At 44.9% G+C, this 24,137-nt stretch overlaps 1 protein-coding gene across 4 annotated transcripts in view; it reads left to right on the top strand.

The window, feature by feature from the left end:
• SEPTIN2 (septin 2) overlaps positions 1–24,137 on the top strand; it is a 69,683-nt gene that overhangs the window by 33,155 nt on the left and 12,391 nt on the right. For all 4 annotated transcript variants that reach the window (XM_073581195.1, XM_073581196.1, XM_073581194.1 and 1 more), the window contains exons 6-8: positions 14,438–14,572; positions 14,767–14,884; positions 21,615–21,716. In XM_073581195.1, the coding sequence (XP_073437296.1) occupies positions 14,438–14,572; positions 14,767–14,884; positions 21,615–21,716 (355 nt within the window). The remainder of the gene's footprint in view (positions 1–14,437; positions 14,573–14,766; positions 14,885–21,614; positions 21,717–24,137) is intronic.

Raw genomic sequence — 24,137 nt, 5'->3', positions numbered from 1 at the left:
GGGCTAAAAGATCATTTTTGTGGAAAAAAAAAATGATTTTTTTTATTTTCACGCCTCTACATTATAAACTTTACTGAAACACTTGGGGGTTCAAAGTGCTCACCACACATCTAGATAAGTTCCTTGGGGGGTCTAGTTTCCAAAATGGGGTCACTTGTGGGGGGTTTCCACTGTTTAGGTACATCAGGGGCTCTGCAAACGCGACATGACACCCGCAGACCATTCCATCAAAGTCTGCATTTCAGAACGTCACTACTTCCCTTCCGAGCCCCACCGTGTGCCCAAACAGTAGTTTTCTCCCACATATAGGGTACCAACGTACTCAGGACAAATTGAATCAGATCTTTTTTTATTAAACATTCAGGAATCAATACAGAAAGAATATGACATCTTATATAGCTAGTAAAAATTACATTGAGAGCAGATATTATTTAAAGGGTAAAACTCTTCCTGTGTAAGAATAAATAAAAAGAAGAAATCTCAAAACACAGATATTTGCATAAAATTGAGCCTATAAACAACATGGCTCCACAAATAAACAAAAATCAAAATTATGCATCAGTGCCTCATTTCAGCGGGAAAACCATCCCCGCCAGCCGCGCTACTCCGCATCATATTTCGCCCCGCCCCCCACGGATATCAGGTCCAATCCACCCCAGCCCCCTCCCACCACTCAGGACAAATTGGACAACAACTTTTGGGTCCAATTTCTCCTGTTACCCTTAGGAAAATAAAAATTGGAGGCTAAAAGATCTTTTTTGTGGAAAAAAAATGATTTTTTTTTATTTTCACGGCTCTACATTATAAACTTTAGTGAAACACTTGGGGGTTCAAAGTGCTCACTAGACATCTAGATAAGTCCCTTGGGGGGTCTAATTTCCAAAATGGGGTCACTTGTGGGGGGTTTCCACTGTTTAGGTACATCAGGGGCTCTCCAAATGCGACATGGCATCCGATCTCAATTCCAGCCAATTCTGCATTGAAAAAGTCAAACGGCACTCCTTCCGTTCTGAGCTCTGCCGTGTGCTCAAACAGTGGTTTAGCCCCACATACGGGGTATTGGCGTATTCGGGAGAAATTGCACAAAAAATTTTGTGGTTCATTTTTTCTTTTTACACTTGTGAAAATAAAAAAAAATGGTTTTGAAGTAAAATGTTTGTGAAAAAAAGTTAAATGTTTATTTTTTCCTTCCATATTCCATTCATTCATGTGAAGCACCTGAAGGGTTAATAAACTTCTTGAATGTGGTTTTGAGTACATTGAGAGGTGCAGTTTTTAGAATGGTGTCAATTTTGGGTATTTTCTGTCATATTGACCCCCCCCAAACTCACTTCAAATGTGAGGTGGTCCCTAAAAAAAATGGTGTTGCAAATTTTGTTGTAAAAATGAGAAATCGCTGGTCAACTTTTAACCCTTATAACTTCCTAAAAAAAAAAAAAAATTATGTTTCCAAAATTGTGCAGATGTAAAGTAGACATGTGGGAAATGTTATTTATTAACTATTTTGTGTGATATCACTCTCTGATTTAAGGGCATAAAAATTAAAAGTTTGAAAATTGCAAAATTTTCTAATTTTTCGCCAAATTTTGATTTTTTTAACAAATAAGTGCAGATCATATCTAAAAATTTTTACCACCATCATGAAGTACAATATGTCATGAGAAAACAATGTCAGAATCAGTAGGATCCATTGAAGCGTTCTAGAGTTATGACCTCATAAAGTGACACTGGTCAGAATTGGAAAAATTGGCCCGGTCATGAAGGCAAAAACAGGCTCGGGTGCGAAGGGGTTAAAATAATACAGTAGAGCGTTTTGGAGGAGTTTAGTCTCTTTGAGAAACATATTGTGTACACAGGGACTGTTAAAGGGAATCTGTCACCCCATTTTTGGCCTATAAGATGCGGCCACAGCCGTCAGGGGCTTATCTACAGCATTCTGTAATGCTGTAGATAAGCCACTGATGTAACCTGAAAGAGAAGAAAAACAAGTTAGATTATAATCACCGGGAGGAGTGGTCCGGCGCCTCCCGTCTTCTAATGATGACGTCCTCCTTCTTACTTCTGCCGCGGCTCCTGCACAGGCGTTTTTACTCTGCCGGTGGCCGCAGCTTATAGGCCGAAAATGGGGTGACAGATTCCCTTTAAGATACCCAGTTATGAAGAGTACTGCAGGAATTATCTGAGATAGAATTGCTCCTTAATTGCTCTCTTCCCTTTTTTTTCTGTGTAGTCATTGTCTATATTCAATTCTAAGAATAAGACTGCATAGTGTTGCGTCCACATATTGTCTTTTGAAGATGGCAGTTTTTCATGTTACATTAAGTATCGAATGCTACTACTCGGAGTTCTTTGTCTTTTCTATTCTGTAACCTATGAAATTTCAATAAAAATTAGTTATATTAAAGCAAATTGAGTTTCAGTCCACGGGCTTCATAAATCAGAAACGGTCTCCATTTTAGCTCCTGGTTCCTGCGTAGTTTTGGAGAAAACATACTTTAAAAAGGCAGCTTGGGGACCTTATGACTATAATAAGTTGGAGATGAAGGTCCCCACCAGCTACTTAACATCAGTCCCCTAGATTGAAAGTTTTTTCCGATGTGCATGTATAGTCAGAGACTTGTTAGTGAAGGGGAGTAGCATGGGGAGAACCTGCTGATGACCAGCCTCTTGCCGTAGTCATCACCAACCATCTTAGTACAGTATGTTTTCTGTGAAATGCCCACAGAGTTTGAGTGAAATATCTGCAGACATATTTTTCAAAGGTTTTATAGATCACAGACTGAATATGAGTCAACAGTGTGATGCAGCAGCAAAAAAGGCAAATGCAATTCTAGGATGTATTAACAGAAGCATACAGTCTAGATCACGTGAAGTCATTATTTCCCTCTACTCCTCTTTGGTCAGACCTCATCTGGAATATTGTGTCCAGTTTTGGGCACCACATTTTAAAAAAGACATCAACAAACTGGAGCAAGTTCAGAAAAGAGCAAACAGAATGGTGACTGGTCTGCAAACCCTGTCTTATGAGGAAAGGTTGCAGGATTTGGGATTGTTTAGTTTGCAAAAGAGAAGACTGAGAGGAGACTTAATAGCTGTCTACAAATATCTAAAGGGCTGTCACATTGTAGAAGGATCAACTTTATTCTCATTTGCACAAGGAAAGACTAGAAGCAATGGGATGAAACTGAATGGGAGGAGACACAGATTAGATATTAGAAAAAACTTTTTGACAGAGTGATCAATGAGTGGAACAGGCTGCCACGAGAAGTGGTGAGTTCTCCTTCAATGGAAGTCTTCAAACAGAGGCTGGACAGACATCTGACTGGGATGATTTAGTGAATCCTGCTTTGAGCAGGGGTTGGACCAGATGGCCCAGGAGGTCCCTTCCGATTCTACGATTCTATGATTCTATGACTTATGTTATGAAATGAGTGACTCTTGACTGACCAGATGGATGGGCCGTGGCTGATCAGTAATGGACACAGATCTCCACTTCGGTCTTGTAATGTGATGGGCTGGTGGTATTAAAGATGAGCTAGTTGGACCTTTTCAGGATAAAGATGAACTCAACATCAATTCCCAAACCTAATGCCAGTTTCTAGCAGACTTTTTCTAACAAGCAGTGGTAGAGGAAAAAGTCTGCATCTTTCTAGAAAACCCTGATTTTTATGCAGGGCAATGCTCCATCGCAGCATCAAAACCTTACTGCTTGGCTAGCCATTTCTTGGCCCAGTCTTGACGTTTCTCCTTCGGTGTCTTGTTCAGTGATAGTCGGGCTCAGCCTCCTCACCTCGGCCATGTCTCTGAGCACCGTGTACTTCTGGGCCTCCGGGAAGGCTGCGGGTCTGGAATATGACAGCACTGAAGAATAATGGCTTCCTGGTCGCTTCACGTTTCTTCTCAAGTCTTTGGCAGTTAATGCATCTTTTTTGAGAGTGTTTTGACTATTTGCTACAAATTTGGATGGTTCTGTGATCATGCCCGAAAATATCTTAGCAATTTGCAGATTGCTGCATCCATAAATAAGACTTGTGACAATTTTTAATTTTCAGAGTTCGATACGTTTGTTAACCATTTTGTCTGAGGATAAAAAGCAGCCTAATTATTTTGCACACCTTGAAGATTATTGTATCCGTAGGCCTCATCCACGTCTTTACACACATACACCTCACCTGATCTGCTTTATCCAAGAAGCATTCAGGTTTAAAAGTAATCAATTGCCTAATAATTCTGCCCACAGTGCAAAGCAAATCAACTAAATAGTGAGAGTTTTTTAAGGGTCAATGATCTTTATTTACTAGTGAAAAATAGCAAGGTCACTGATAATTTACACTGAGCATCAGATTTCTTATCCAGAAAATGTTCCTCTTGTGAGCACCCTGACTAAGATCATCGCTCACATCTGCGTCCAGCTGTTCTCCATTGCCCACATCCACTAGTAATGTTACACTAAAGCCCCCGTCATACACCGCGATCTCGCTAGCGAGATCGCTGTGTGTGACACTTACCAGCGACCGCTCCCCCCTCTCTGGGTTTCGCTGATCGTCCTGGAATGGCCAGGACATTTTTTTGATCGCTGGTCTCCCACTGGCCAGCACTCATCGCTGCGTGTGGCAGGCGGGAGACCAGCGATCAGCGAGCTGGTGCTGGTAACTAAGGCACACATCAGGATTCTAAGCGGTGCGCAGCGCTTAGAAACCCGATGTGTACCTTGGTTACTAGCTCCCTGCACCAGCGCGCTGGTAACTAAGGTACACAGTGGGTAACTAAGCGACGTGCGTCGCTTGTTACCCGCGTGCCACTGGTCCTGATCGTTAGTGAAGCTGCCTGTTTGACAGCTCACCAGCGATCATGTAGCGACACACCAGCGATCCTGACAAGGTCATATCGTTGTCGGGATCGCTGGTGAGTCGCTATGTGTGACGGGGCCCTAACTCCGCAGTAATCTGTAGTATACGGCTGCGGGAATGTGCAATAATCATTTTTGTAGAAATTGTCAAGAAACCTATCCATAGTGGAATGTGTACTGCAGCCTTTGGTAGACGGACCAACGTTTTATTCTGTTTGGCTGCACTTTTAGAAGTTCCCTATGCTATAAAAGAAAAATTAGGTGTAGACACACATATGATTGGGAACTAGCTGTAAAATCTCAGACTTTTGAAGTGTAATTACCTACACAGAAGGTATCATTATGGCAAATAACACCTCAGTATATCTCCTCTCACTGCTGCAGACATCCTATCACAGTCAAAGTACAAAAACTTCTAATAAAAGCCATTGGTGGTCTTAGCCTGCAGTCAATGGGCTACGACTGCGTAGAAACCAACAGTGGCAAATATTATATATGACTTAGAGTTATCATGTTTTTTAATGGGTAAAGTTGCAAAGTAAGTTCTATGTAGAACAAATAACTTTGCAATTTACCACTTACTAAAAATACTCTTTGTTCTGAAGAACGGGTAGAGCAGAGGTCCCCAACCTTTCAGACTATGAAAGACCATTCATCTATGAAAGAGGGTTGTGAGCCACATCCTGCTTCTGCCCCACTCACGGTAGTGACAACCAGAGCCCCCATTACTGGTATAATTACAGTCAAAGCTTTTCCACTGAAATCACACCAAGGCAGTAAGCCAAGCTTCAGGGCTTCCTATCTTACCCCCAATTCAGATCTGTTCTCCTGTGCAGGGCTACACACAAGTCACCATCTGGAGATCTGCTCTTAAAGGGAATCTGTCACCCCTTTTTTGAGATATCATATAATGATATCATTCAATTGTGTGTCACATAAGGATTCTCTTAGTACTTTTGCTTCCCCCTGAACCCGCACCTATCATGCATAAATACCTTTCTTTATCGCCTTATTGGGGGACACAGAATACCATGGGTGTATGCTGCTGCTGCTAGGAGGCTGACACTATGCAAAACAAGAAAATTAGCTCCTCCCCGGCAGTATACACGCACCGACAGGCACTAGGCACCTCAGTTTGTGCTTAGTGTCTGTAGGAGGCGGACCGGGATCTTCCCAGATCCGCAATTAACCTTTCTTTCCTTTAGGTGTTCTAGTGGAACTTTTTTAATTTTTTTTTTTTTTTTTTTTTGTCTTTTGTTTTGCAGATTCATGTCGGGAAACAGGGTGGAAGTTCACCCTGCTTTCCCATATCAGGCGGCTGAGCGAGCAGTGTGGCTGATCCTACATCGCAACTCTCAGTACGCTGGCAGGACTGTTTCCCATATCACCTCCTGGTGCTACGGGATGTGGACAGGTGGCTGGTCCTTGCCAAAATCCCCCTCCTCACCCCTCTCTCGGGACAGGGCTGAGAGGAAGACGGCGATCGCAGGATTCCCCTCGTCATCAAGAGGTTCATGCAGTCTTCTGCAGGATGCGGGTACAGAGGACAGCGGCTTGCCACTACCCTTGTGGGGCCCCTGTGATCACCCTCTTCAGGGACAGCAGGTAAGTGCCTGTATGACCCCTTCAGCCTGCAGCATCTACTGAGGCACATCGATGGAGGAACAGCAGATCTCATTTTTAAATCTCCCGCCCTCCCCCCCTGCCTGACGGGCGCCGCTCTCATCAGCCGCGGCTCTCCATAGATACTCACGTGCTTAGGACAGGGTTTTCTATCCCTGTCCTCACAGCTGGGCAGGTTTTTTTCCACAGCGTCTACGCACAGTACCTCCATTCAGGTTTTTCTCTTCATTTCCGGGACTATTCATCACGGGGCTGCAGTGCCGTTTTTTTTGTACTTTCGCTTTCGGCCCCGCTTTCAGAGCGCCTCCTCTCTCTCTGAGCGCGCTGTTCTCGCGCCTTTTTTAGCCCATAACAGGGCTCCTCTTCCCTGCTGCTGGGGTCAGATCCAATTGCGGCTCAGCCGCTAAGCTCCGCCCTCCGCCCACCTCATCGGACATTTCCTGGTTGTTCGGTCCTGGCTTTCTGCGCTGCTTGGGGGACACTTCAGCATTTCTGCTACTCGCCGGAACTAGGTAGGCTCTGCTCTGTGCAAAAATATTAGCCCTCCTCCGCAGTTATTCCCCAATTTTCGCAGGCCATTCAGCGCAGTCTTTTCCTTATGCCCAACCCTGCAGGGGTACTCTTTTTCCGGCCCACCGCTATTCATTACGCCTGTGCGCGCTGTAAAAAGAAGTGGGCTTCGGGTCAGCCATCTCCTTTCTGCCCGTCCTGCAGTCCTTCGGCTATGTCGGCCTCTCAGGAGCACACAGATTCCCGTGATGAGGGTACGTCCTCTCTCCCAGACTGGGCCGTGGCTATGTCCCAGTCGGTTTACGATCTGACCAAAGTCTCTCAGTCCCTGGTCCAGGTCCTAGAACGTTTGCCTCAGCTTTCTACAGCCACCGCTGCGCCGACCACCACTCAAGGTGAGTCGTCCGCTCCTGACCACGACCTTCACAGGGGCAGGCCAAGTAGGATTTCTAGGAAGCGTCTCCTATCGGGCTTGTCCTCCAGTTCGTTAGGCCCATCTGCTTCACACAGGTGTCCTTCTCTTTCTGAGGATGACCTTAGGTCAGACGACGATCGACAATCGGGGTCTAGCTCAGAAGCAGACGACATGTCTAAGACTCGAAATATGGTCGATAGTCTTCTTTCAGCTATCTTCCAAACCCTGGAGATTAAGCAGGACAGGCCCATTACTCAGGAATGTTCTATACCATTTAAACGATCTAGGCCGCCACCCAAGACTTTCCCAAACCACCAAGAGTTTGATACGACTCTAGCCAAACATTGGGAGCACCCCGAGCAACGCTTTTCGGGCCGCAGGTATTTGGATGTCCTGTACCCATTTGAGGCTGATTTGCTTTCAAAATGGACCAAAGCCCCTGAGGTGGACCCTCCCGTTTCTCGCATAGCCTCTAAGACGGTTCTGTCCCTTCCAGACGGGGCATCGCTTAAGGACCCAACAGACAGGCAGCTAGAATCTTTGGCGAAGTCTATTTTTGAGGCCTCCGGCGCTTCCCTCTGCCCTATTTACGCCTCCTCCTGGGTGGCTACAGTCATTTCGGCTTGGGCAAAAATTCTTCGCAGGGGCATCTTAGCAGCAGCTCCCAAGGATGAGCTGGCAGACCTAGCAGATCAGATTAATCATGCAGGTAAATACCTCTTAGCCGCCTCCTTAGATGCGGCCGGTTGCGTAGCAAGGGCTAACAGCAATATAGTGGCTGTACGCCGAGTTCTTTGGTTAAAATCTTGGAATGCGGATACCACCTCTAAGAAGTCGCTCACCAATCTGCCCTTCCATGGTTCTCGGCTCTTTGGGGCCAAGCTGGATCAAATAATTTCGGATGCCACGTGGGGGAAAAAGTACTTCACTCCCCCAGTCTCGACCACAACGTTTTTTTAATAGAAAGGGTTTTCAGGGCTTTAGGCCCTTTCGTCCGTTCTCGTCCACAGAGAGATCGGCCCAGCAAGAGCGTGCGTCCGCTTCCAGGGAGCGTGAGCAGAAGAAACCTTCTTACAAGCCCGCTCCCCGATGGAGATCTAGAGGACAATACTCCAGGTCATCAGGTGCCCGTTCCGGTAGGTTTGCTTCCAAGTGACGGGGCACCCCCACCTGGAAGTGTTTCCAGGGTGGGAGGCAGACTTTCCTTTTTCGTGGACGCTTGGCTGTCGGTTGTCGACAACGCTTGGGTCAGGGAAATCATCGCATCCGGTTACAAGATCGAATTTTCTTCCCCGCCAGACAGGCGTTTTTTCCTGTCGCGACCTCCAAAACAACGGTCCCACATTCCAGGATTCTTTCAGGCCATCTCCTCCCTTCTTTCCGCCGGAGTGATTGTTCCCGCTCCCTCAGACGAACGGTTTTCAGGGTTCTACTCAAATCTCTTCGTAGTCCCGAAGAAAGACGGCTCCCTGCAGCCAATCCTGGACCTCAAATTGCTCAATCGCCACGTGAAGATTCTTCACTTCGAAATGGAGTCTCTTCGATCGGTGATAGCCTCAATGGAGCCCGGAGAATTTCTCTGTTCTGTGGACATACGGGATGCCTATCTTCACATCCCTGTTTGCTTGCAGCATCAGAAATATCTCAGGTTTGCGATTCAGGAAAATCATTACCAGTTCACGGCTCTTCCCTTCGGCCTAGCCTCTGCCCCCCGTGTTTTCACGAAAGTGATGGCGACGGTCATGGCCATACTTCGATCCAGAGGGATTCTCATCATTCCTTATCTGGACGATCTCTTAATCAAGGGCTCGTCCCGTCAAGACTGTCTCCTAAGTCTTCAGATAACCCTGGATACTCTCGTCCGTCTCGGATGGTTAGTCAACTAAGAAAAGTCCGTTCTCAGCCCCATTCAGCGTCTGACCTTTTTAGGCATGGAGTTCGACACGAACCTGGCCCGGGTGTTTCTTCCGAGGGAAAAATTTGCGGCTCTGTTCAAAGGGATTCGAGCCCTCAAACGGCCTACGCCCATTCCCCTTCGATTCTGCATGAAAGTTCTGGGGAAGATGGTAGCTTCCTTGGAAGCAGTGCCCTTTGCACAGTTTCACCTTCGTCCTCTTCAGCTGTCCCTCCTATCAGTCTGGGACAAGACGACGAGGTCCTTAGACCGGCCCATTCTCCTCCCTCTCAAAGTGAGGCAATCCCTCAATTGGTGGACGATGTCTACATCACTCCTCCAAGGGAGGTCCTTCCTCCCGCTTCGGTGGCAAGTCATCACCACCGATGCCAGCCTCCTGGGTTGGGGAGCGGTTTTTCATCAGAGGACGGCTCAAGGACACTGGAACCCACAGGAAGCTCTTCTTCCTATCAATCTGCTCGAGATCAGAGCGATCTTTCTGGCCCTTCTTCGCTGGCAATCCCTTCTCGTCGGCAAGCCGATCCGCATTCAGTCGGACAACGCCACGGCAGTGGCGTACATAAACCATCAGGGCGGCACGCGCAGCCACCAAGTCATGTCAGAAGTGGCCAGGATTCTGCGCTGGGCGGAACGTTACCTCCCAGCAATCTCCGCCGTTCACATTCCAGGGGTGGAAAACTGGGCAGCCGACTTTCTGAGTCGTCAAGGCCTAGCGTCAGGCGAATGGTCTCTCCATCCCTCAGTCTTCGATCAGATATGCAAGCGCTGGGGTTCTCCGGACGTCGACCTCATGGCATCTCGGATGAACCACAAAGTTCCGCGCTTCGTAGCCAGGTCCAGGGATCCTCTAGCCGTCGCTTGCGACGCCCTAGTAATCCCGTGGTCCCAGTTCCAACTCCCTTATCTTTTTCCACCTCTTGCCTTGATCCCAAGAGTGGTCAAGAAGATAAAATCTGAAGGCGTTCCGGTAATTCTTGTGGCTCCAGACTGGCCGAGACGGCCTTGGTATGCAGAACTGGTGAACATGCTCGCGGACGTTCCCTGGAGACTTCCAGACCGTCCGGATCTTCTCTCGCAAGGCCCCCTTTACCACGAGAATTCTCGGTCTCTGAATTTAACGGCATGGCCGTTGAGGCCGCAATCCTAAGAGAATCAGGTTTGTCCAGCCAAGTGATTCAGACGATCAAAGCCAGGAAGCCAGCCTCTTCCCGCATTTACCACAGGTGTTGGAAGGCTTTTTTCCGTTGGTGTGACGATAAAAAAGTTTTTCCAATGGCCTTTTCCGTTCCGTCCATACTGGGTTTTCTCCAGTCTGGCTTAGATTCGGGTCTGTCTCTCAGTACCCTGAAGGGCCAGGTTTCTGCCTTGTCTATCCTCTTTCAAAGAGAGCTCGCTTCCTTACCGCAGGTTAAGACGTTCCTCCAAGGAGTCGCTCATGTGGCTCCTCCTCATCATTCACCAATAGAACCGTGGGATCTCAATCTCGTTCTTGGCGCTCTCCAAAAGGCGCCGTTTGAGCCCATCCAGGACATTCCTTTGTCACTTCTGTCATGGAAGGTAACCTTTTTCATCGCCATTACATCCATCAGAAGAGTTTCTGAGTTAGCGGCCTTGTCATGCCGTTCTCCGTATCTGGTGCTCCATCAGGATAAAGTCGTCCCAGGCCCGTTCCTTCCTTCCTGCCAAAGGTGGTTTCCTCCTTTCACATCAACGAGGATATCGTTCTTCCATCGTTTTGTCCGGCTCCTTCTCACCCTCTTGAGAAGTCACTCCACAAGCTGGATGTTGTTAGAGCCTTGCGTGTCTACCTCGCTAGGACCGCTTCACTTCGTCAATCCGATTCATTGCTGGTCATTTCTGAAGGTCGGAGGAAAGGGCTTCCGGCATCCAAATCCACGATCGCTCGCTGGATTCGTTCTACCATTCAGGAAGCATACCGACTTCAGGACAAACGGCCCCCTCCGGGAGTAAGAGCTCACTCCACCCGGGCTGTGGCAGCTTCGTGGGCCGTTCGACACCAGGCTTCGGCTCTGCAACTTTGCAGGGCCGCGACCTGGTCGTCTTTGCACACTTTTGCGAGGTTCTACAGGGTTCATACCCAGGCCTCGTCTGATGCAGTTGTTGGTAGGAAGGTTCTGCAGGCGGCGGTGGTGCATCGGCCGACCTAAGCCCTTCCTGTTCTTTCGTTCCTTATTGCTGTTCCCACCCTCGGGACTGCTTTGGAACGTCCCATGGTATTCTGTGTCCCCCAATAAGGCGATAAAGAAAGATGGATTTTTGGTTCTTACCGTAAAATCTCTTTCTTGGAGCCTTCATTGAGGGACACAGCACCCTCCCTGTTTAAAATTGTAACGTGTTGGGTCTTTGAGTCCCCTGTTGGGTTGGTACATATGTTTAGAGTGTTACGTTGCTTCTCCTCCTGCTTTTTCACCAACTGAGGTGCCTAGTGCCTGTCGGTGGGTGTATACTGCTGGGGAGGAGCTAATTTTCTTGTTTTGCTTAGTGTCAGCCTCCTAGCAGCAGCAGCAGCATACACCCATGGTATTCTGTGTCCCCCAATGAAGGCTCCAAGAAAGAGATTTTACGGTAAGAACCAAAAATCCATCTTTTTTATATCAGTTCAGTTGTATGTAAACTGCCGCTGTCCGGTCCGCTGGGCGGGGCTTATTGACCTCCCCCCCCTCCCTCCCTGTCTTGCTCTACACAAGAAGAAATGCGTAGAGCAAGACAGGGAGGGGGGGAGCAGGTGAATAAGCCCCGTCCATTGGACCGGACCGTGGCAGTTTACATACATCTGAACCGATATAAAAAAGGTATTTATGCATGAAAGGTGCGGGGTCGGGGGGAAGCAAAAGTACTAAGAGAATCCTTATGTGACACACTATTGAATAATATCATTATATGATATCTCAAAAAAGGGGTGACAGATTCCCTTTAACAGCTGTTTGCCAGTTTGGTGCACCATCACCAGGTGTAGCAGTCGCGAGCCACACATCACGAACCTCCGAGCCACATGTGGCTCCTGAGCTACAGATTGGGGACCCCTGGGGTAGAGCATTAATTCACTTTAAATTTAATGTGTATAAAACTTCACTGAGGATACTAACCACTCGTTTCAATACAGCATGTAAGTGCTACAATGAAGGTGGCCAGATCTCTGGATTTTGCCAGCTTTAGTGACTCTCCATTGTTGCAGAGGCAAATCTGCTTATTCTTGCTGCATTCTAGATTGCACCTGTAATCATGCTGCTGGTCCGAACTGTCAATCATTCAGGGGCGCACCTCTCCCCAGCTTACTGCTGGTTTATATACAATTTCTTCTGGTGTGTAATACAAATGTAGAAAACTGTTTAGTTTTCCTGATTGTGAACGGTGCTTGCATGGTTCTGATCCTGCAAAATTAATAGGTTTGATTGCCCTTGACAGTTTCCTGTCCAGTAAGGGTTGCCCCGATCTGTATGGGTAAGCGCAACTGTGTATATCTTTCAATCATCGTATCGTATCTTCCCCCTCAAGTTTCTCTTTTATCAGTGGTCATTAAGAGATGATGATCTAGTCATCATGTGGCAGTGAAATGACAGCGGCTGGATTTAGCAACTGAGGGGCATCCTGACCGTAAACATGATGCATCGCATAATTTAACTCAAACCTAGAAAGCTCCTTTTAAAGGGAATTTGTCACCAAGTTTTTACTCTGTAATCTGAGAGCAGCATGATGTTGTGGCAAAAACCATGATTCCAGCAATATCTCACTTACTGGGCTGTTAGTATTGAAACAATCAATATTTTATCAACAGGAGATTATCACTGCTGAACAATTGGCCTCATGTCTCCTGGTTCATCCACGCCCCCAACACTTATTAGCAGCTATACTATACATTGTACACAGAAAGTTGTGGTTTGGACCGGTTATATACAGCTCAACACCTGAGCTCTGCTAGATGTGTAGCAGAGAAAACAGTGATTCTATCAACAATGCCGCACCCAATAAACTAATCTGTCACTGGAATCTGGGTCTCTGTCCCAACATCATGCTGCTGTCAGATTTCTTACCAAAAAAACTGCCTAAAGATTCCCTTTAAAGACGTTGTCTGGCACCTTTAATTTCTGCTTCGGAGATCAGCGGTGTTAATGACGTTATGACCCTGCAAACCTACTGAGATGCGTGCACGATCAAAGGCTATTATGCACAAGTCTTTTTTGCTAGATAAGTATGTGTAAAATAATTGCTGATCGTGCACTCCTCTTGACAGGTGTGCAGGGTTGTGACACTCGTTCATGGTAATCGGACACTGTAAATACTCAAAGTTTTAAAATTAAAACTTACGTTATGTTTAGATACTCTTTTCAGGGATTAGCAGAACTAATCGTATCTACAGTGGTGTGAAAAAGTGTTTGAAAGAGAAAGTCGGGCGATCTGTTCGTGACCTCAAACTGTAGCACACTTGTGTTATGCAGTGGACAATGATCCAAAACACACACCAGTAAGTCCACCTCTGAATAGCTTAAGAAAAACAAAATTAAGACTTTGGAGTGACCTAGTTAAGGTCCTGACCTTTAATCACATTGAGATGCTGTGGCAGGACCTTAAAAAGGTGGTTCATTACAACAATTCTGCAAAGATGAGTGGGCTAAAATTCCTCCAGTGTTGTAAAAGACTCCATTACCAGTTATCGCAAAAATGCTTGATTGCAGTTGTTGCTTCTAAGGATGGCCCAACCAGTTATTACATTTAAGGGCAATCACTTTTTCACACAGGGCTCTGTGAGTTTGGATTTCTTTTTCCCTTTAATAAAAGCCTTCATTTCAAAACTGCATTTTGTGATTACTTGTGGTATCTTTGTCTAATATTTACATTTGTTTAAATATCTGAAACATTTAAGTGTGACAAACATGCAAAAGAATAGGAAATCAGAAAAGGGGCAAGCACTTTCACACCACTGTATCTTGTCAATAAGGATATCCCTGTTGGATGGGTTGGTCTCGCACATGTGTGCATATTTGTTCATTTTTTTCAGGACCCAAACTCTCTGGGCCAAAGTCATGCTGGTATATTATATAAAATATCACGACCCTTGCATATGTTGATCAATATAAAACTTTTTTCCATTTTCTATTAATTGCAGTTTTAAGCCCATAATTCGCTATGTGGATGATCAATTTGAGCGCTACCTTCATGATGAGAGCGGGTTGAACCGGAGGCACATCATAGATAATCGTGTCCACTGCTGCTTTTACTTCATCTCTCCTTTTGGTCACGGGTATGTGATGGAATTTTTCATTCTGATTTAGTTTATTTTTTTGAGAGTGTTATGTCACTGCTACGTTGATGACCATTCAATCACGACATAATGTATTCAGCAGTTCTTCTTAGCACAGATAAATATTTCTATCACTGTATACTGTAGCAGGCATTTATATGGGGTGTGTACTGATGATTGGTTGTGTGTTACAGCTTAAAGCCCCTCGATGTGGAGTTCATGAAGGCGTTACACAATCGGGTGAATATTGTCCCAGTGATTGCCAAAGCTGACACTTTGACTTTAAAGGAACGTGAAAGACTCAAGAGAAGAGTAAGGATTGTTTTATAGAAGTCTGGTTTTGATAATCCCACAGTTCGTTTCGTCATTGAATATGCACAATTACAACTCGTTTTTGATGATAAAAAAAAAAAAAAAGCAGACTTTTACATCTTACAAAATGGTTGATAAAAATAATCATATTACACAATCCCAAGAAATATACAGTTTTGTATCAATTATTGTTTGACAAGAATGCAATGCCCACCCCACCACCCGATCTCTCCTCCCTCCCAACTTTCCCTCTTACCGATCTGAACTCTCATTTTAATATTATACCGGCTACAATATCTAGACAACAATTTAAACATGAGAATCATACACTAAGGTTTTTTTTCTGAAATATTTGGTCGCTTTTAAAGGAGAATTAAGTTAAATGTGACATCTCTTGCCAGTACTTCAGTCTCCACCCCTGGACATTTAATCCATGACCCTTTTGAAGTGTATTTTTTTTAATCGGATTGGTGGTATTTAAACAGATCACAACCTCTTCCGCTGACGGACATTCATCAACCCAATGCCGACTTTTATTCCCCATTGACTTGCATTGGGGTCGGGTTTCAGACGAAACTCTGACTTTTTTTGCCCTAGTCGGACCAGTTTCATCTGAAACAAATTTTGTTTCATGAAACCCGATCCGACTAAAGTCATTCAACTCTAGTGGGGATGAATTCTCAATATATCCTACATAGCCCAACACACATTTTAGGGCTAAGAGATATTTAAATTTTAAAGACCTCGAGAATCAATCTACCCACCTTTTCCCACAGCCCAACCAGGTGAGCGCATGACCAGAACTTATGGACCAAGTCTGCTCCATCTTCCCTACAACGTGGGCAACAATCATCTGTCCTGAGGCCCATCCTGTATAGCACTTTAGGAATTCTACATACTCTTTATAGGAAACATTTGGGATCTTCTTTGGGCTGTATTTAGCTATACTTTCCCTGGGGACTGAAATATCATCCCACTCCTCTGAACTAATTTGTCCCATATCTCTCTCCCACCTGGATTTAACTACAGCCATAGTGTTTCCCAGGTTTTTTAGTTATAAGGAATTATACATGAAGGATAAAAGGCCTTTAGTTTTGCATTTACCACAGTGTCCCCATTCAAGAAGACGTAAAAAAAGGGGGAGACAGAAGCGCACAATAGGGTCTTATCCAATGATGTAAACGTTTATGGAATAAAAAGAAAGTTATAATCACTGCTTGGTCCTTGGATTAACTCCTTGTGAACTTTGGACTGGAACAGCGCGATCCTGAAAGCCGGACTTCTCTCCTTCCTATGCATTCAAGAAGACGAACAGATTGGGGATAGACTCCTGAGCTCTATTTGCGTGCTGTAATTGTAGATACTTGAAAAAGTCAGTTACACAAATTAGAGGTTTGATACTACTTTTTGATTGACCTGTCCTTAGAATAGGAGCCGATTGTGCCCTAAATAGTAACACGGAGCACCGTGAAAGACTTCAGGTTTTTTCGCGGCGGATTTTACTGCGTGATTTTGCTGCGAAAAAGCAGCATCCCATGCAATCCTATGGGATTCCACAATGCTGTGCTAATGATGCGGATTTTCCCGCGGCAGAATCGCATTGTGGAAAAATCCGCAGCATGTTCTTTAATTTGCGGAATTGCGGCGATTCCGCCCACATAGGAATGCATTGTTCTGCTTACTTTCCGCATGTGGCTGTGCCCACCATGCAAGAAGTAAGCAGAACATTTGCGGATGGTACCCACAGTCCGGAGGAGAGGAGACTGTCATCCGGGCTCTAGGTACCATATCCCTGTAAAAAACAGAATTAAAATAAAAAAATCGGGTTATATTCACCTTCCGACGTCCCGCGCAGCATCCCCAGGCTTCAGCGATACACGCGGCAGGTCCCATTCCCAGTGATGCATTGCGTTGACCTTTGCTGACCTTGCGTCTCGCGATGCTGTAGCGGTTTCGCGAGACCGCGACTTCATCAAAGGTCATTGCCGCAATGCATCACTGGGAACGGGACCTGTTGGAGCATCGCGGAGGCCTGGGGACGCTGCACGGGACGTCGGAAGGTGAGAATCTGACGATTTTTTATTATTTTTAACATTAGATCTTTTTACTACTGATGCTGCATAGGTGGCCTCAATAATAAAAACTTGGTCACACTTGTCAAACACTATGTTTGACGAGTGTTACCGATCTGTCAATCAGTTCTCCAAGCGATGCTCCAGATCGCTTGGAAAACGCTAGCATTCTGCAAGCTAATTACGCTTGCAAATCACTAGTTTTTCCGCTGGAAAATCGCAGGTATTTAAAATGCGATTTTCCCGCGAAATGGAATCCCGGAAATTTCGCGGTAACTTCCGCGGGAGTTCCGCAACGTGTGAACTTAGCCTAAGAACCGACAAGGAAATAAAAGAATCCTGCAGGTTCCTTGTCCCAGGTGTGTGTTGCAGTAACCTAGGAAAAATCTCCAGCATCTCCCAGCATCATATATAAGTATTAAGCACAAGTATTTATTGCATATTAACCCGTACTGTCTTGGATGTTCATTATGATGTATCTTGCATTGCTAGTGTGATTAGGACTGCAGCATACTGTAGATTTCCATCATCCAATATTAGGTAATTACTAGTTTACAGGCTCTATATGTATAAACCCCTATAAATGGAGTGATTCTTAACATAACTTCTGCATAGTGTATTTTTCGTTTTCTGTTTGTATGTGTTGACGTCTCCTTTTTTAATTATGTCCTTATTTAAAATGTTAAATAAAAAATCAATACGGTACTTTTTAGTCACTATTTTGCGTTTTGGAGGATCCTTTTTTTTCCTTATCGGTTCCTATTGTTAGAAATAGAATAGATCATCAATGTCTAATAGGCCTGGATTCGACTCCCAGCACCCCGCCAATTAGCTGTTGTTCGCAGCGGTCGCCGGCTGGAAGCATTCATTCGCGGAGCTGGCCTTCTTCTGGTAGTGGCCAAGGCGCCTGGTGCTACACATCCGCCTCTTATTCATATCAGTAGGAGGCAGATGTATGGTACCCTGCTGCGCCCACTATCACAAGAAGGCCAAAGGACAGGTTGTCAATCCAAAAGTAGTGGACAACCTCTTTTAAGTCTATTTTTAAATGCTTTAGTGAGCAAAAATAACCTTCCTTCTATAACTGATGATTGAAATACTTACATCTTCAATTACAACTTTAAAAAGGATCTGTCCTCATATTTGTCAAAATAGGCTGCTTTCAATAATATATAGATCTTAGACCTGATGGGGTGGGTTTACATATGATGAAAATACATGCAAGAATAGCTCTATAATCTTTTTTTTTTTTTTTCTGAAAGTTTTCCCACCTAGTATCAGTCTGGTAAGAGTTCACACGTTTGGTGTATTCATAAGCTAAACCAAATAACATTGTGGTGATAGGTCCCCATTTGGCCCAACTTTACTTGAAAACTGACAAATCGCCGGAGGCTGTCCTGTGAAGCAATGTGAACAGTAATCAGCAGGGCTGTGAAGCTGGAGATAGTTTGGAGTTGATTTGATATAAAATAAATTAATATATAATCTGACCTGTGCCTCCTTTGCAGACAGTATGGGTGAGACCTCTGCTTTGTATGCCATCTTAAGCTGTATGCATACAGGTACCTCATAGCCTCATTGTATGCCAGTCCATGTAGAGGCATACATAATGTTTTCTTGCTCCATTAAAGGGAAATGTCCTATTATGTAAGATAAGCTCCATTGTAAGCTTTGAATAGTCCTTACTTTAGGGTTTAGAGAGCTATGGTATGAGGTTTTCTTTGGCCAGATTCTGATGCGGGAGGTCTGTTTGCTGTTACCGGAAGTATCTGTACATTCCTGGAAATATAAGAAGTCTGAATGAATATTGTTTTTTTCAGGAATTATTGGCGCATCTCAACCACAAAATTATATTCTTAATCCCGGCCATTCCAAAGATCTATGTGTGGTCTTGACGTGTGCGGTCCCTTCTTTCCCAATGGGAACCTGTCATGAGCGCGTCAGGATCCTGTGATAGAAATAACTTTCTACATGTGTGTGCACAGATTGGTAATGTTTGGTGTGTAGACCAGGAAAGGCAGGCCCTTTCTACATTCTTGAATTTAGGTTGACCATACAAACACATACTGTAAATTAGAGGGGTTGTCTGTTACTGAGCCACCTCCTGGACCAGTGCCCTTTTCAGCATTGTCAGTGCCGTGTCTACTGGCAGTCACTTGACGTTATGTCTCAGGAGTGCTGCAGCTTTCACACTTCTATCTGATATGAGTGCTTGAAGGCTGCAGCCCATCAGCGGCTGCAGCCCATCAGCGACTGCAGGTTAGGCCTGTTTCACACATACGTTTTTGATGTCAGTTGCAATCCGCGAAAATGGCGTAAAACTGATCTGTCACCGTTCTCACATCGTTTGCCACCGGACCGTTGTTTTGTCGGATCCGGCGAAGAATGAAATATAAAGCAACCGCTGCCTGAGAGAGAGAGAGAGATCCCGGTATCACTGATTGGGTGGATCAAGGAAATGCTGTAGATATAGTATATCTTGACTTCAGCAAAGCATTTGACAAAGTCTCTCATACAATCCTTATTGAAAAAATGATTAAGTATGGAATGGACAAGGCAACTGTTAGGTGGATTCATAACTGGCTTAGTGATCGGACCCAAAGAGTGGTCGTAAATGGCTGCACATCCAGTTGGAAGAATGTCTCAAGTGGGGTACCACAGGGCTCTGTCCTGGGCCCTGTATTGTTCAACATCTTTATCAACGATTTAGATGAAGGAATTGAGGGTAAACTGATTAAATTTGCTGATGACACAAAGCTAGGAGGGATAGCTAATACTAGAGAAGAGAGAGAGAGGATTCAAAAAGATTTAAATAAACTGGAGAAGTGGGCAGCAACTAACAGAATGGTTTTTAACAGGGAGAAATGCAAAGTACTACATCTGGGCAATAAAAATGGAAAAAGCATATATAGAATGGGAGGAATAGGGCTAAGTGACAGCACATGTGAAAAAGACTTGGGTATACTAATAGATCACAGACTGAATATGAGTCAACAGTGTGATGCAGCAGCAAAAAAGGCAAATGCAATTCTAGGATGTATTAACAGAAGCATACAGTCTAGATCACGTGAAGTCATTATTTCCCTCTACTCCTCTTTGGTCAGACCTCATCTGGAATATTGTGTCCAGTTTTGGGCACCACATTTTAAAAAAGACATCAACAAACTGGAGCAAGTTCAGAAAAGAGCGACCAGAATGGTGACCGGTCTGCAAACCCTGTCTTATGAGGAAAGGTTGCAGGATTTGGGAATGTTTAGTTTGCAAAAGAGAAGACTGAGAGGAGACTTAATAGCTGTCTACAAATATCTAAAGGGCTGTCACATTGTAGAAGGATCAACTTTATTCTCATTTGCACAAGGAAAGACTAGAAGCAATGGGATGAAACTGAATGGGAGGAGACACAGATTAGATATTAGAAAAAACTTTTTGACAGTTAGAGTGATCAATGAGTGGAACAGGCTGCCACGAGAAGTGGTGAGTTCTCCTTCAATGGAAGTATTCAAACAGAGGATGGACAGACATCTGACTGGGATGATTTAGCGAATCCTGCTTTGAGCAGGGGGTTGGACCAGATGGCCCAGGAGGTCCCTTCCAACTCTACGATTCTATGATTCTATGAACGGCATTCAGGGTTAAAAATGTTGAGAAAAGCTGCCGGGCCTGCCGGTGCCGTGACTACTGGCAGTCACTTGACGTTATGTCTCAGGAGTGCTGCAGCTTTCACACTTCTATCTGATATGAGTGCATGAAGGCTGCAGCCCATCAGCGACTGCAGGTTAGGCCTGTTTCACACATACGTTTTTGTTGTCATTTGCAATCCGCGAAAATGGCGGAAAACTGATCTGTCACCGTTCTCACATCGTTTGCCACCGGACCGTTGTTTTGTCGGATCGGCGAAGGATGAAATATAAAGCAACCGCTGCCTGAGAGAGAGATCCCGGAACGGCATTCAGGGTTAAAAATGTTGAGAAAAGCTGCCGGGCCTGCACAGTTGAAAATAGCGGACCGTCAACAAAAAAAATTTGCAGAGTCCGTCTCATCCGCCCAGGAGACACTAAAATATTGGCGGATGCGTCAAAAAATGGGTGTGACGGACGGCCGTCAGTCAAGATCCGCCACTAATGTAAGTCTATGGGGGAAAAAACGGATCCGCCCCTTTTTTGGCGGATCCGTGTTTTTTTGTTTTTTTTTCAGAAATTGGCGGATTTTGACTGTCGCTAAAAAACTGATGTGTGAAACAGGCCTTAGCTACAGTGCTCTCATGGCATAACTGTCACATCAGGTTACTTGCGGGAGACACAGCGCCAACATTGCTGCAACATTGTCAGTTCGGGAGGTGAGCACGTGCCTTTTTTTCTATTTTTTTTTTTTAGGGCCTCGAACATTTTAAGAATGGGTTGCCACTTAGTGGATAACCCATTTAAATGAAATACTAACTAGTAAATGTTATGGCCTATCTAACTTGCCAAAGCTTAGCTGACGTTCGCTGCGCTTATCAGCAAGGACAGCAATGAGAAAGCATCTCCTAGACACCTCCCAGTAAGATGCTGATCTGTAAGCCTGCCATTATGAGGTTGGTGCTGAGCGCCCCTCTGCTTGGCTAGTGATTGACTTGTGTTTTGTATGTTCACAATAAGAATACATTTCTCTTCTTACAGATTTTGGATGAGATTGAAGAGCGTGGAATAAAAATTTATCAGCTTCCAGATGCAGAATCGGATGAAGATGAAGATTTCAAGGAGCAGACAAGACTTTTGAAGGTAACTGCGTATATTTCTTATTTTGCTTTAGTCTTCTGAACTTAATGACACTTCCTTAGCATCCAACAGAAATGTAGCCATTATTGCAGAGCATGGATATTTATCACCTTTCAGTTGAGCTCCCCATGCACATTTGAAGAACGTTACAGAAAAAGCAGACCAGCTCCAGGTCACATTACTAATCCCCTACTGGATGCAGCAGCCCCCATGATAAAGACGGAGGCAGTGCAAGTGCAAACTACTGGTGAACGACTTCTCACACCTACCATCCTTGGTGGGAGGGAGGCTCTTGCTTAGTATTAAAATACACTTGGGTAAAACTGAGTATTTTGCACCTTTTCTGTTGTCGCCTTTTCTCATGGGGGCCTGCTGCATCCTGCATTGCATTAGTAAGATGACCAGGCATTTGTAAATATGGCTGTTTTTTTTCTGTGATGTTTTTTAGTTTGTGATGGTGCTGGTATTTGTTTTACCTATCTACATTAGTGTAACACTTGCTGAACCCAATAAAAACAGCAGGTTTGGCCAACAGGTTAATTTATATGGAGGCCTGCCAGCAATCCTATGACAGATGATGTCAGGGGATATAAGGATCCGGCATGTTTGCTTTCAGACTACACATCCTATTGATGGCAGCGACATGAGCCCCTGTCAACTACGTCCTAATATTGTAAAGAATAATGTAAAGAACTGGTGTATAACTAGAGCAGAATACAAATAATTGGGAGCGGGGGAGCGCATTTCACAGAACTTTGGCAACACTTTTCTTCCTTTCTGTAAAAAAATGGTCAGGCTCCTGGCCCAGAAAAAGGGAACCTGTCGCCTCGTTTTTAGCTTTTCAACTGACCCTAGTGTGTTTTTAGTGTTGCAACGTACATCACTAATGTGGTTTTCTCAAAGAAAAGCTCAAAGTATTATATTTAAAAAAAGAAAAACACACTCATATTATACCTTTTTTCTTTCAGTCACAGGGGTGGCACATTCATCATTTCAGTCGCAGCTCAGTCAGTGTCTTGTACAAGTTAAGCACACGCATAGCGTTTTGATTGCCATGAGTTGCCCAATGTCGCGGCATCCACCTAGCAAATCCTGCTTGTGTGCACTGCCCATCCGTTCCCCGGCATGCACACTGACTCTGGATGTACATCCCCAGCGTCTCACCTTGTGCGCATGCGTCGTAGCCGCTGTGAGGCAGTGGCTATATGACGTGTGAGTGTACACGCTATGCGCACACCACTGTGTCCCCTCTACTCTGTGCTCTGGAGCATGCGTTTTGTTTCAGTTCAAAACAAGTTCATATGATCTGGTAAACCACCTGCTATCAGAAGAACCGTATTATGTCGTCCTAAGCCCCCAGGGGGTATAGCTTTGCCCAATTTCAGATCCTACTATATAGCCTCTCACCTGTCTAGAATGCTGGACTGGTGCGGGAATGGGGCTTCGAATGCTTAGGTCTCCATTGAGCAAAGCTTTACTAATATCCCTCTTATTGCTACTTTTTGGTTGAACTTGCCTTTGGCTAAATCACTTAAAGCACGTCCCACGATTGGGGCTACCCTTGCCTGTTGTACTTTTCCCGCAGTCCTTCTTGCATCACACCGCAATCCTCCTGTATGTATCCCATTTTGGGTAATCCACTTTTCCCCTTTGAGTTGGAGGATGCTGTTTTTCATACCTGGCTAAATAGTGGTTGTTTTAGAGTGTCTCTTTTTGGAGTTGGACATATTTGGCCTTCAAATGATCTCCTCCTTGGCCTCTCTACTCCATCTTCCCTGGGAATCTGGAGAGTCTGTCGCTTTATTCATTCGCTCCCTTTCAGACCTCTTTTTATAATAATGACAAGCCAACTTTCAAAGTTGCATATTTAGGCAAGGGAACTCTGACACATTTTATCTTTCTCAGATGATCTGTTACAGTAAGTATTTCATGGTCCTGCAGGCTTCTCTCTGCTTTTTGCTAAAAAGTGCAGCTAGTGATATGCAAGATCCCAGATCTCACATCTAACCTAAACCCAGCTCTTTCCATCACTGCGACATGCCCCTAAAAATATACAGGCATGCTATATTAAGACATTTAATCGCGACTTCAAAAGTGTGCATCCCTCTTTTTACAAAAGACACCACTCCGACAATCTCCCTCTGGTTTTCTAAAATGAATGAGGTGATGTTAATGGAGCCAGGAGCGGAGTCCATTAATTTCCTGGCGATGGGCTTCAGGAAAATATCCACTGGAGGTGGTGCATGCAGAGATTGAGATCTCGGCTCAATGATAAGCTGAGATCTCAATCTGCACAGAGGCTCGCAACATCGCTCAGTTCCTGCCGCTGCTGCCTGCTTAATGCAGCAGTGACCCTGCCTCATGTGATGGTGACCCTGCCTCATTTCCCCCCTCACCCCATTTACCTACCTAAAGTCGGACTAT

Source organism: Dendrobates tinctorius, unplaced genomic scaffold (genome assembly GCF_039654945.1).
Source record: "Dendrobates tinctorius isolate UK_male_01 unplaced genomic scaffold, ASM3965494v1 ptg000069l, whole genome shotgun sequence".
Taxonomy (NCBI): Eukaryota; Metazoa; Chordata; class Amphibia; order Anura; family Dendrobatidae; genus Dendrobates; species Dendrobates tinctorius.
This window is presented reverse-complemented; position numbering and strand designations above follow the sequence as displayed.